At 33.3% G+C, this 12895-nt stretch overlaps 1 protein-coding gene across 1 annotated transcript; it reads right to left on the bottom strand.

Moving 5' to 3' along the window:
- Nucleotides 1–1040: 1040 nt before the first annotated feature.
- On the bottom strand, nucleotides 1041–4730 carry LOC112038182 (putative disease resistance protein RGA3). Its single transcript, XM_024070990.2, has 2 exons — nucleotides 1419–4730; nucleotides 1041–1305 (listed from the first exon to the last, which is right to left on the bottom strand). Exon 1 carries the CDS (start codon nucleotides 4418–4420, stop codon nucleotides 1586–1588), a length of 2835 nt encoding a protein of 944 aa, XP_023926758.1. The 5' UTR covers nucleotides 4421–4730; the 3' UTR covers nucleotides 1041–1305; nucleotides 1419–1585.
- Nucleotides 4731–12895: the final 8165 nt, after the last annotated feature.

The raw sequence follows: 12895 nt of genomic DNA, 5'->3' as shown, positions 1-12895 counted from the left end.
ATCAGTCACAATAAGATTTAGGATGTGAGCACAACACCTCACGTGAATAAATTCATTCCCTAAAACAGTACCTTTCCACATATTAGTAGCTTCTTTCAAGTAACTAATGGCTACGTCATTTGAGGAAGCATTATCCACCGTCAAGGTGAAAATCCCCTCAATATTCCACTCTTCTAAACAAGATTCAACCATCTTGCCAATGGTTTTTCCCTTATGGTTATCAACAATACAAAAATTCAAAATTCTTTTATGTAACTTCCAATCATCATCTATAAAATGACAAGTAAGACACATATAATTAAAAACTTCTGAAATTTACAGAAGCAAATGTAACTTACACATTACAATCGAAAACTAATAATAAATTCACAAATAACCACTTGGTCTTACACAGATATTTCGCAAATCAATAGACTTGTATAGGTTGAAGAGCTTGACATGGTAAAACTTAATTCAAGCTTTCATTTTATGTATAAGCTTCCAAAGTACACATAAGAAAGGGAGAAATTAAATCACGGCCACCAAATGCATTTTGATTCCCAAGGGCTCTCTACCATCCAAAGTTAAAAAGGAATTTTCAATTGCACCCAATAAATTATCCTCGGAAGAAACCTACTATATTTTTTAACATTGCCTCACTCAACGCTTAGAGTAAAAGTACTACCTACACAACTAGTTGTTGACTTATGACCCAAATCCTTTTCTCCATTTCAGTTAAAACACAAACAATGACAGCATTAACATTCTTCAACAACTTTCTACTTTCCAAGCAGTACAAACCAAAGTAAGATGGCTTCAAAGATCATATTAGCTTCTGCTTTTTCTTCAAACTCATAGATAATTCATTGAAGCATTTCATCAAACAAGTAATTTGCATTCCAAACCCACAAACGAAAACAGAAATATAAAATAAAGACAAAACCCACATACGAATCACAGAAAATACTATCAAACAAAACCCACCAAAAAAATATAATGAAACCCACAGAACAACATAACACAACAACATTCTGACCAAAATCAAACAAATCCACAAAAAGAACAAATAAGACATAACCCATCGAAATTATAATAAGCAGAATCCAACAATTCAACAAAACCCAGATGCCATAATTATCCAAACATCAATAAAAACCATACAAAACTAAAAATAAAAAAAAGAAGAAGTCAGAACAGATATAGACTCCATTGATTGAATCTAAGACTCAGAACCTAAGCTTGGTGAAGAACCACCTATTCTTCCCAGTCTTGAAACGCTCCTCGAGCTTCTTCTTGGTCTCTTACCGAAACTCCCTGTTCCTCCTCCTATTACCCATTTTCAAACCACACAGTGATAAAAATATCAGACACACAAACACAACAACACTATCAATCTATCACACACACACAAACACAACAACATGGAAAAGATGACTTACACAGAGATAATCGAGGCCCTGAGGGAAGCGGAGAGATGAGGGAGGCGGAGAGAAAGCAACGTTACAGAGTAGGGTTTTTTCCAAAGATAAAATCGGGTTCAGACATGTTATATTATACGACCCGTCTCCCGACCCGATACCGACCCGAACCCGAAAACAACCCGCAATTAATACCCGAAACCCGACCCGAATACTCTTAGACCCGCCCAAAACCTGTCGGGTCGGGCCGGTCCGGGTCGGATTTTCGGGTGGGCCGGGTCCTTGCTCAGTCCTAGATGAGAGGACGAAGAAGAGGAGGAAGAGGGAAGTATTGTCTCTTGAAAAAGCTTTGAGCTAACGTTACTTAGATTTAGGTCTTCTTCGAGATAAGGAAACAAGGGCATGGAAGTCATATTAGGACAATTTACAATCCAAAAATCAGAAAGACAAGGAAATGAAGGCAGTGACCGGTTATGCTGATGTTGTTGATGATCTGTCATTGATGCGCTCCTCCACCATCCCTTTAAGTTAGGGCAATTCCCAATATAAAGAGACTTTAACGATGGGAAGAAGGATAAAGTAGAAACTTCCTCACTTATATCACGATCTGATAGGCATTCCAAATCTTTCATTGCATCAAGCCATAATCTTTCTAGAAATGGGAGTTTAGAGAATGGTGGCAGGTGGTTGCATCTGTCACAACTCCTTAAAGTGATTTTAACAAGATTTTCGATGGAAAAAAGCCAACTTGAAAATGTCACACCAGTGTAACTCCACACTTCCAAAATTTTGAGATTTGGATGTGGCTGGAGGCTATCTAATAACATCTCATCATGTCCTTCTTTGTGAGCCAATGTTAATTTCAGTTTCTCAAGATGTTGCTTTTCCCTTAAATTTTTGACCTTGCAATTTGAGTTAGCATCTTCCAATTGTTCTGAAATTATGATCTCAAGTGTTCCTTTGAGGTTGTTTAGCCCATTCAATTCGCCTAGTCCACAATTATTCCTCACAATGAATAATGGTAATGATTGAAGACCAGTCAATTTCTGTAATCCTTGAGGCAATCGCAACTCAAAACAACCCCTATCATCAAGGTGCCTGAGGCTAACCAATTTTGTGATGTCCCTAGGCAATTGTTCAAGATACTTACATTCTTGAAGTTTTAGAGTTTGCAAATTCAACAATGTAGTAATAGAATCAGGAAGAGTTTCAATAGGATTAAAAGAAAGATCTAAGTACTTCAAATGTATTAACTTTCCTATGGAATTTGGCATTATTTTAATATTCAATGCATGTAAATCTAATGCACGCAACCTTGGGAAACTCTCAATTAGTGTAATCAACGTTGACTCATCCATGGCATCAAATGCATACTGATCATGTGTGAAAAGAATTGTACGTAGCTTGCTGCTTGCTTTAACCAAATTTAAAGTTTTAGCAAAAAATGAATAGCTAGAAAATGATACATGACGAGTTTTTTCATCCAAATAGTCAAGTCTACAGTCCGACCCTGCAATTAATTCTGCAAGATCATGATATAAATCATGCATCTCATATTTTAAAGCTCCATATACCCTTACTTCCTCAAAAAAATTACAGAGTAGATCCTTGAAGTATTCATCTGCAACATCTTCTACCTGTTGAGTATCATTTGATAATTGGATAAACTCATGTGCCATCCAAAGTTGAATCACTGTCATCTTATCAATCTCAAAATCTTTAGGAAACAAAGAACAAAAGGCAAAACAACCTTTCAAATGAGATGGAAGATTATCATAACTCAACCTTAAAATGAGAAAAGTATTACCCCCTTGTTCAATTACATTTGTTACTACCTTATCTCTGATCTTTGACCACTCGTATGGTTTCGTAGAGTATAGTACATTTCCAATGGACTTTATGGCTAAGGGTACTCCTTGACATTTGCCTACAATCTCCCTTCCATAATCTACTACTGTTGGGTTTTTGGTGTCTTGACTATTTTCAAATGCAAATTTCTCAAATAAAGACCAAGAATAGTCTTCAGAGAGGCCTTTAAGAAAATGCGTTGCATCAGCACGTGTAATATCTACAACTGATTTGTCACGCGTAGTTATTACAATCTTACTTCCCTTTGCCCCACTGATTAAAAGGCTTTTAAAGTCATTCCAATTTTTACAATTTTCATTCCAAAGATCATCCAACACAACTAAAAATTTCTTTTGATAAATTTTGTTGTGGACTTGATCCATGAGGACTTCAGGAATATTAAACTTACGACGTTTCTCTAGCCTTTGTTCATCAATACCATCTACTAGTTTTTCAGCAAATGTTGTCACCTCAAAGACATTTGAGACACACGCCCATAATTTTAACTCAAAATGTTTATCAACTTTATCATCATTGAATACACACTGAGCTAGTGTGGTCTTGCCTAACCCTGCAACCCCCACAATAGCAAAAACTAAAACATTCTTTTCATTGTTAGGCTCAATTAAACGATTTATGATTTGATTTTTCTCATCTTCTCTCCCAAAAACTCCATTATTAGGAGTAAGCCATGGGCGAGTCATCCTACTCGGACTCACAATACGCTTTACAGTACTGCGTTCTTTCCAGTGAAACTTTTCCCTATCTTTGGCTATTGCATCTAGTTCCTGACTCAGTTGACTTATTTTAAGACTCATCTTAGGACGTCCAAAAACAACTGAGATTAAACTTAAGAAATAGCGTACCTTTTCTGTAAAACTACCACTCTTCTCTTTTTGCCGCAAAGCTAATTCAGTGTAGTACTTGGACTCATCCAACAAGTCATCTGCATCAAAAACTGCTTCCTTGAGCTTTTCGAGCCAGACTCTGTCTTGATGATTGTGGTTCTGCTCCTCCGCTGCATCCAGGAGTACAGCTTTGATTGTGGAAACAGTTTTCCTGATTTGTTCAAGGTCATCTTCAACATTCCAGAGCGATCCAACCTGTTCAAAAGCAGCAGAGCCCAAATTTTCAATTATGGACCCAGCAACGCTAGAGAGGATTGCTTCATCCATTTGTTAGTGCGTAGTGAGAGAAAAAAGAAGGCTAAAAGAGAGAGAGGAAAGCTAGAGGCTGGGATTCAAATGCTTCAATGCTAGGGGTGTGAAAGGAAAACTTTCTAGTGAGTGAAAGATAGGCTATAAGAGCGAGAAGAAAGCTGAAGGGTGAGAGCTTGAAGTGCTTCAATATGCTGGAGAGTGAAGGAAGGCTAAAAGAGCGAGAAGAAAGTGGAAGTGCTTCAATATGCTACAGAGTGTAATGTTGCTGTGAAGAAGGAGCAGAGGACTACCAGATATTTAAAGGCGAAGACAGTTATCGTTACTATTTTTCCTTTACGAATTTTCTGAGAAAGTGACCGGTATCATGTACAACTCTATGAATTTTCTTGGAATGTTAACGTTATCATGCACAGGAAAATGAGGAGGCAGCATGTGATTGCTGACTGTTGAGGCCTTTAGCACCGAAAGAAAGAAAACCGTGTGGACCCGATTGTACTATTCCCTTTCAGCTTCTGCGAAGCTAATGAAAATTTTCTTAGAACGATCATATTCTCAAATGCATGAAAGTCTATGACCCAGTCTTTTTGCTTTTTGAACTCCCTTCCCGGAAATTTCGCAATACCAATATCATTGTGTCAATTCCGTCAAAAAGGTGAGTTTGACAATTCAGATTTCAGACCTTTTAAATGGAATCTGAATGAGTGAGGCATTTCTTCAGTGGGAACACATTTTGTTGAAAGTTGAATGAGAGTGAGAGAGAGAGAGATAGAGAATGAGATATTTTAGAGGGTAAAGCTCTTAGATTGATTTGGGTATTAAGCTTAAGTTAGTTTTAATTACAACTTCTCTGTTCTGTTCTGTTCTTATATACTCTGCATATTTGAGAAACAGAGCATGGCTGGAGAAAACAGATCCTACGGGTCCGTTTAGATACAGCTAAAAATTGAAAACTGAAAACTGAAAACACTATAGCAAAATAATTTTTAAATGTGTAAATAGTACCGTGAAACCCATTTTTAATAAAAAAATTGTTGAAAAGTAAAAATTGTGGGTCCTTAAATAGTACAAAAATGCACTGTTTATTGACAAAAGGCAACAAGTGCGGCTACGGTTTATTAAACAGTAGCCACACAGTAACCGTGAATTCTGAAAACGTCCCGGGAATGCTGAAAAGTTATTTTTTTTTTTTTTTTTTTTTTTTTTCCCTTAGAAACGCAAACGCGTTTGGGAAGCGCAAAACGCGCTTCCCAAACGCTACAACGGCTATTACATCCGCAGACTAACTATATCTAATATCGAATCAAATCTTTCCACGTTTCCATCACTACAAAATAATCGTTACAATTTACAACACTTAACCAAGACGACTTGTCGTACAAATACGTTTTAATATAAACGACTGCAGTATAACGGAGTCCAGAGGACCAGAGTGTGTGCAAATTGCAACTTTGCATTCACTTAATTAAGCTTAATACCCAAATCACTTAAGCTTAATTGTACTATTACGACTCCCAAACAATGAATCATGCCTCGTCTTTGGTCATTAGTTATACTGCAATGACTTTAAGCCGATATATGGCAGATGCATGTGCTCTGCATATTTTGCTTTGAAACATTTAACACAATCTCGTCCTTTAGTGGCAGAGTGTGACAGCACTGATCGTTGAACACATATAGCTTTATTTGCTTCTCAAAAAAAAAAAAAAAGCTTTATTTATAAGGCTTGAACACCGTGTGAACATAGACTTTGGCCCTTCTTTTATATAACTTTAGTTTTCGTTTGCAAAAATTATTTTTATCAACTTATTTTATTATTTAACTTATTTTTATTATTATTTATAAATTTTATTGCATTTTTTAATATTATTTATGGGTTCCACTATATTATTTCAACTAATTTTTATCTTTATTTATAATACTTTCAGCAAAAAAATTTCAATTTCAGCAAAATAAGCCGTACAAAGAATACTTAATTTAATTTTGGAACTTCTAACAAATTTAGCTACGAATTTTCATCTTTCATTAAGAAAAGAAAAGAAAATATGATACCAAGTGCAGAGATCACGTTGCTTCAAGAAGAAATGACCATTCATTAAAAAAAAAAAAAAAAAATGGAAATGACCAGGCTGCTTCAGCCTTCATTCATGTCACCAGGAAGACCAATGCTTGTGATTGTGGGAAAAGTCAGCAATAAGTGACAAATGGAACCCAATAATAAAAGAAGAAAAGGACTGATCACAAGTTGATAAGAAATAGCATAGGTACGTTGGTTTTGTTTTCATTGAAACAATGTCAGGCCACTTGTGCCCCTTTGAAATTATTTTGGGAAACAACCATGCAAATTCGAGCCAGTTAGACTTTGAAGACTCTGAATATTTTACCCAATGGGTCATCAACCATTTTGGTCGTGGTATTATAGATCAACACTCACTTTTCAATCCTATATGCTCACCCAAATTACTCAAAATCGATTGAATTATAAATAGTTTTAAATTGTTATAATTTAATTATTTTATTAGTTTAAAAAACATATATGAGATATACTTTTTTATTTTTTTTAACTTTAATTTATTAAGACTAAAAAAAGTACAATAATCCGTAGATTGCAACATTACTAGAAAACAAGCTTTAAGAGCAATAGAAAGTTTAACAGCAGAATAAACTGCGAAGTTAAGAGATTTCCTAACCTAGCAAAATTCACAATTAACAAAATACATACTTTAATCAAAAGCATTACTCATGATAGTAGAAATAGACTAAATCACTTGGTTCTTCTTCTCTAACCAGAGTATCAAAACATATTTTATATCCTTTCCCACTATGACATTGCACAAATTTTCAGACCTAGGCAAGTTTAAACTTTAAAGCCCATAAAATTACTATTGTTTTAGCTTCAATAGGAGTGCATAAGTCATAAATCTTGGTCCAAACCTTTGACTGCTCACCAATTGCATTTTTTACCGCCACAGTTAAAGAGGTGAAATCATGTGACTATGTGAGACAATAGCATCTACATCTAGTTTTATATAGTTTCTAGGAGGGTTTTCCATGACTATGCAAGACAGCAGCATCCACATTTGGAGACTTAATGTATTACAATTTACTCCTAAATTTTATTCTTGCTAATAATCATAAGATATAAATCATAAGTGTAATGTGACTATATAAAACATCTCAACATGAATTATTCATATATAAAAAGGGTAAAATTCAGTCAACAACTCTAAGATTTGGGTTAATGTGAGCTACATACAAAATATTTCAAAACTGACCAACTTGATCCCTAATCACTATGGGAAAAGGGAGAAAAATGAGTAATGATTTAGGAACCAAGTTGGGTTTAAGAACCAAGATTTTTAATTTAATAATATCTTGAACCTGGCTAGCATTGGAGTAAAACTTTGAAGAGTTAATTGTATTTTACCTTATAAAAAATGACCTTTACAAATTAACAAAATATAATGAATAGTCTAGCTATGTATTAGTATTTGGGTATTAAAATAGAACTTAATATTCACGTGAGTATAATTTTATAGTCTAGAATAATTTTTAAGTAATACACACAAACATATATTATTTGTTTGTGCATACATAATATGTGCATATCAACAGATTTCTACAGACTACAGGGCACTGTGACACAAATGGTGAAGATTTTGATACTCCAAATGACGTGGTTTGGATTATTTTAGCATGTGTGGTTAAATACGCTCAATAATTGATTTGTTTGATAATTTTTTTTTTCATACTAATAGTATCTGTAGGGACTCAATTTGGATTGGACCCAGAGTATGAATGGGTTTTCAGCCCAACAAGCCCAAACAATAAATTTTTAGAGTGTGGGTACAAGAACTAGTGCTACTCGATAGGAAAGGTTATAGTTATAGGGTAATAAAAGACACTTCAAGTTGATTGTATGAGAAAGACTCTCCTCGGCTAGGTTTCAGTGAGCCTTTTTCTGAGCTCTATTGTTCTTCTTTCCTTTTTCTTCCAAAAAACCAAAGTCCCCTCTAATGTCATCCGCTTCCATGTTATATACTACGTTCCTTCCTCCATTTCCATCGTACACGTGTAGTTCTTATCCTGGGAACTCCTTTCTGTCCCATCCAGCACCTACCGGAACCTTTGCTCAGTGGCCATAAAGCTGCTTGGTTACTATTCAGGTATCACCTCCACATTAATGCGGCCAGAGGGTTAGCTGGAAAGCATTTAATGTGGAGGTGATAGCCTTGGAAGATATTTGTTATCTTTCCCGACTCTTCCTTAGGTCTATATTCAATATCCAGTTTAGATACAACTTTGCAGAGTATCCTAGATAAAATGATAGTTACATCCACCTCGGACTGCGGTATTCGAGGTGAGTTTTATCCTCGGACGTATGTTGTGCCACTATACATGACTTCCATCCTTTTTTCGTATATTATTCCCATAATAATTCTTTTAAACTATCCTCGGACACGCGAGTGTCCTCGAAATGGGCCGTTGGGCCCCAAGCCCACTTCTTATGATTCTTGTGTCCTTTTAAATAACAGGCCGGCCCCACAGTATCAAAGAGTAATTTTGGTATCACATAAAAAGTCAAAAATATTATCACAATAATTTTATATAGCAGACTGTGATTGGTTGCACATCACTTTTACATTAACACATTACTTTTTTTCCTCAACTTATAGACTACCACATAAACATTTATGGTGCTTTATTATGCAATCTTAGAATTTTTTGGTTTCAAAACTTTAAAAATCTGATTTTTAAGAGATAATAAACGTTTAATTTGTAATTTTTTTATTGATTTAATTGTTATGTCTTTTCATGCCTTTCCAATCTCTCAAAAGGCAATATAAAAATACAAATCTACAAAAATAAAGCAAAGCTCAGGGCCCATTTGGTAGCAGATTCAATATAGTTGTTTAAAATGATGTGGAAATTATGGTTTAAAAAATGTATTAGAAACACATATTTTTAGTGTTCATAAAGCAAAAAATGTATTTGGTACCACCTTTCAAATAGCATATTTCAGTGTTTGAAAAACATAAAATATGTGTTTGGTATATGTGTTTTTGATTTAGAAAAAAACTAACAATCGGTACAAAATAATATTTATTATTTGAGGAGAGAAGAAAATCATTTTACCATGTGATGAAGAAGAGGGGTGAGGCAGGTTTGATGAGAAAAAGAGGAGAGAGAAAGGGTTTTGTCACATCAACGTGGGACCCATGGGTTTCAAAATATTTAAAGTAGTGTCACTGCAAGCGTTGTTTAAAACTCAAAAATAGGTCTCAGGTGATTTCAAAAAGCAGTGTTTAAAAACCATCTTTTGAACAACATAACTCAGACAACACTTAATAAAAATGCCCTACCAAACAGGTTTTTTTTTTTTTTTTTTTTTTAACAACAGTTTTCAGTGTTTAAACACTAAAAATTGTTGTTTAAAAGTATTAACTAAACAACTTCTCAATTTCTCAGTCACGCCACACCAATGACCAAACACACAATGGAAACTGTTGGCTCAGGCTCACATGTCTATCAGCATTTTCTTTTACAATTCAAACACAACCACGTGTGTCTTAAACTGTGTATTTTTCACCCAGTTGTTAATTGTAGATTTGTAATAAACAAAGCTTGGTCAGTGCATTAGTATTCTTAAATACTACTTTATCTATTTTACCAACTTATTTTACAACTCACTCAACACGTGTGTCTTAAACTGTGTATTTTTCACCCAGTTGTTAATTGTAGATTTGTAATAAACAAAGCTTGGTCAGTGCATTAGTATTCTTAAACACTACTTTATCTATTTTACCAACTCATTTTACAACTCACTCAACATTTTAGTTCTTATTTTTACATATAACTCGATAAAATAATATAAATTACCTAATAAAAAATTATTTTTTCTTTACAACCCATGAATAGTAAGAGCACTAGTAATGGGGGTGTAAACACTCTCTAGTTGCTATTTTACAACCAAAGAAACCCAATACCCACTCCATCCGGGTTTGTAAACTTAAAAAAATTTGCAACCTATGAACAATATTTGCAAAAAAAAAAAAAAAAAAAAAAAAAAACCTATTATGCATTCTCAAACACCATTTTATCTATTTTACCAACTCATTTTATAACTCGCCCTACATTCAAGTTTTTATTTTTACATACAACCCAATAAAATAATATAAACTACCTAATAAAATACTAAAAAATTACTCTCCTCCCACTCTCTTTTTCTCTTCACACACAACCACGAGATTAAATTTTTTTTTTTCTTTACAACCTATGAAAAGTAGGTTGCATATATCCAACCTACTGTTCATAGGTTGCAAATCTTTTTATATTTACAAACTCAGATGGAGTGGGTTTTAGGTGTCTTGGGCTGTAAAATAGCAATTGGGGGGTGTTTACACCCTCCAATGTTAGTGCTACTGTTCATAGGTTGTAACGAAAAAAATTTTATTTTAATCTTGTGGTTGTGTATGAAGAGAAAAATAGAGTGAGAGGAAAAAAAGAAAAAATAGTACTTTTTTATTATTGGATTAGGTAGTTTATATTATTTTCTTGGGTTGTATGTAAAAAATAAAAATTGGGATGTAAGTTGAGTTGTAAAATGGGTTGGTAAAATGGATAAAGTGGTGTTTGAGTATGCAAAAAAGTGTTTTTTTTTTTTTTTTTTTTTGGCATCCCTAGATGCTAGTGCTCTAAAATATTGCATATAGGCAACCTTACTGTTGCAAGGTGGCAAATTTTTTAAGCATACAAAATCGGATGAAGTGGGTTTTCGGTGTCTTGGGTTGTAAAATAGCAACCGGGGGTGTTTAAACTCTTATTAAAAAAAATTATTATAACTACATATTTTAAAATTATAATTGTTGATTTGTAAATTTTTTTATGTTCTTATGCTTAATTTTTTATCGATGGAAAATGTTATTTACTATTCAATTCATAAAATACGAAAATTTAAAATTTAAACATTTGATTGATGACACAACTATTGATCTTTGATTTTTTTTAAATTTTACAAGCAAAATGAAATTTAAATGTAGATTTGTCAAAATTCACATTGTAATCATTGACTATATTATGACACAACAACTATTTTTTTTTTTTTTTTACACAAAATTTATAATAATTTTCATAATAGTTGAGTTGGAAAGTTTTTACCGATTTTCATTTGAACCAATAATAAAATATGTAACATCCCAACCCAACTTTATAGTTAAACTATGTATTTGAATGGTTAATTGTTAAGCCACTTTCTTTCTATAATTAATAGAAGAGTATTTAATAAATATATTATTTCATAATGCATTTGAATAAGAATTGTAAAGATTATAAATAATTGAATGGCTATTTGTATTATAAATATATACTAAGTATGTACAAAAATATATTAAGTGGTTAAGTTATTAGATATATAGTTGTTGGTGTTTAATTAAGGGTTTATACGCAAATGATGGTTTTTCTTTAGTTTGATACATCATTTGTTGATGTGTGCATAATATGTTTGTGGGAACCTCGTTAAGGTGGGATTAGGATTTCCTTGATTTTAAGATATATGTTTTGAGATGAATGTGTAAGTTTATGATAAGGAATAATTGATAGTAATAAGTTTTGATATTTGGTTTAGGTGTTACCAGCCCTCAGGTCTAAGCTTCTTCGACTTTAGGCTCTCTATTCCTCTACTTTTAGGTAAGAGATAAGTTATATGAGCATTTAGTAAGTCATGAGGTTATTTTAGTGTATTATGCATTAAAAGGTTTTTTATTAGAGATATGATATATAATCATGTTTCAGACAAGGATATGTTTATGAGCTTTCAAAAACTTATGTATATAATTTAAGCATATTGATGCTATTACCAATTCCACGAATATGATGTTTAAAGAAAAGAATGGAAATGCTATTATTTTGAAATGTTATGCAAACTATGAATTTCAATATAATGTATAAGTATGAAATGTTTTCGAGTTATGTCCTCTGGTGATCTGAACTTGGCCAGTAGGGGTTAAATTACTAGTTTTACATGGAAAATGTTATCTGATTGGCCATTAAAAGTGGAGAGCTCTGCTGCACCCGCCCTTGTTGGTAACGGCCAACATATGGAGAATGCCAACCTACCCCCATGGTTGAAGATATGTATTATGATGTGATCCCGGGAATACTTGGCGTTGTGAGAAATCCTAGATGCCTAGCACAGTGGTGCTAGAAGCCTCCTAATTATGTATAAACTTATCAGATATAAACTAACCAATATGTTATGAAAAACTATATTAGTTTATTGATCATGAGAGAATGGTTTTGTTTAAATGCATTATGAAAAGTTAAAAGCTCATGAAAAGAAGTTTCTAACAAAAAGAAAAGCTGTTCTTTAAAAAGAAAAGTTTTTGAAGTTTTGTTGTGTTTTAAAGATAAAGAATCTGATGAAAATGTTTTAGTGTTCTGTAAAGATAAAGTTTCTGATGAAAGTACAAGTATATGTTAAAAATTTATCAGATA

Source organism: Quercus suber, unplaced genomic scaffold (assembly GCF_002906115.3).
Source record: "Quercus suber isolate HL8 unplaced genomic scaffold, Cork oak 2.0 scaffold_102, whole genome shotgun sequence".
NCBI lineage: Eukaryota > Viridiplantae > Streptophyta > Magnoliopsida > Fagales > Fagaceae > Quercus > Quercus suber.
The sequence above is the reverse complement of the archived record's forward strand: the minus strand, read 5'-3'. Positions and strand labels throughout refer to the sequence as shown.

Bases quoted from the DNA above. Each gene is read 5' to 3' on its own strand.
- LOC112038182 (XM_024070990.2), bottom strand. From the start codon at position 4,420: ATGGATGAAGCAATCCTCTCTAGCGTTGCTGGGTCCATAATTGAAAAT.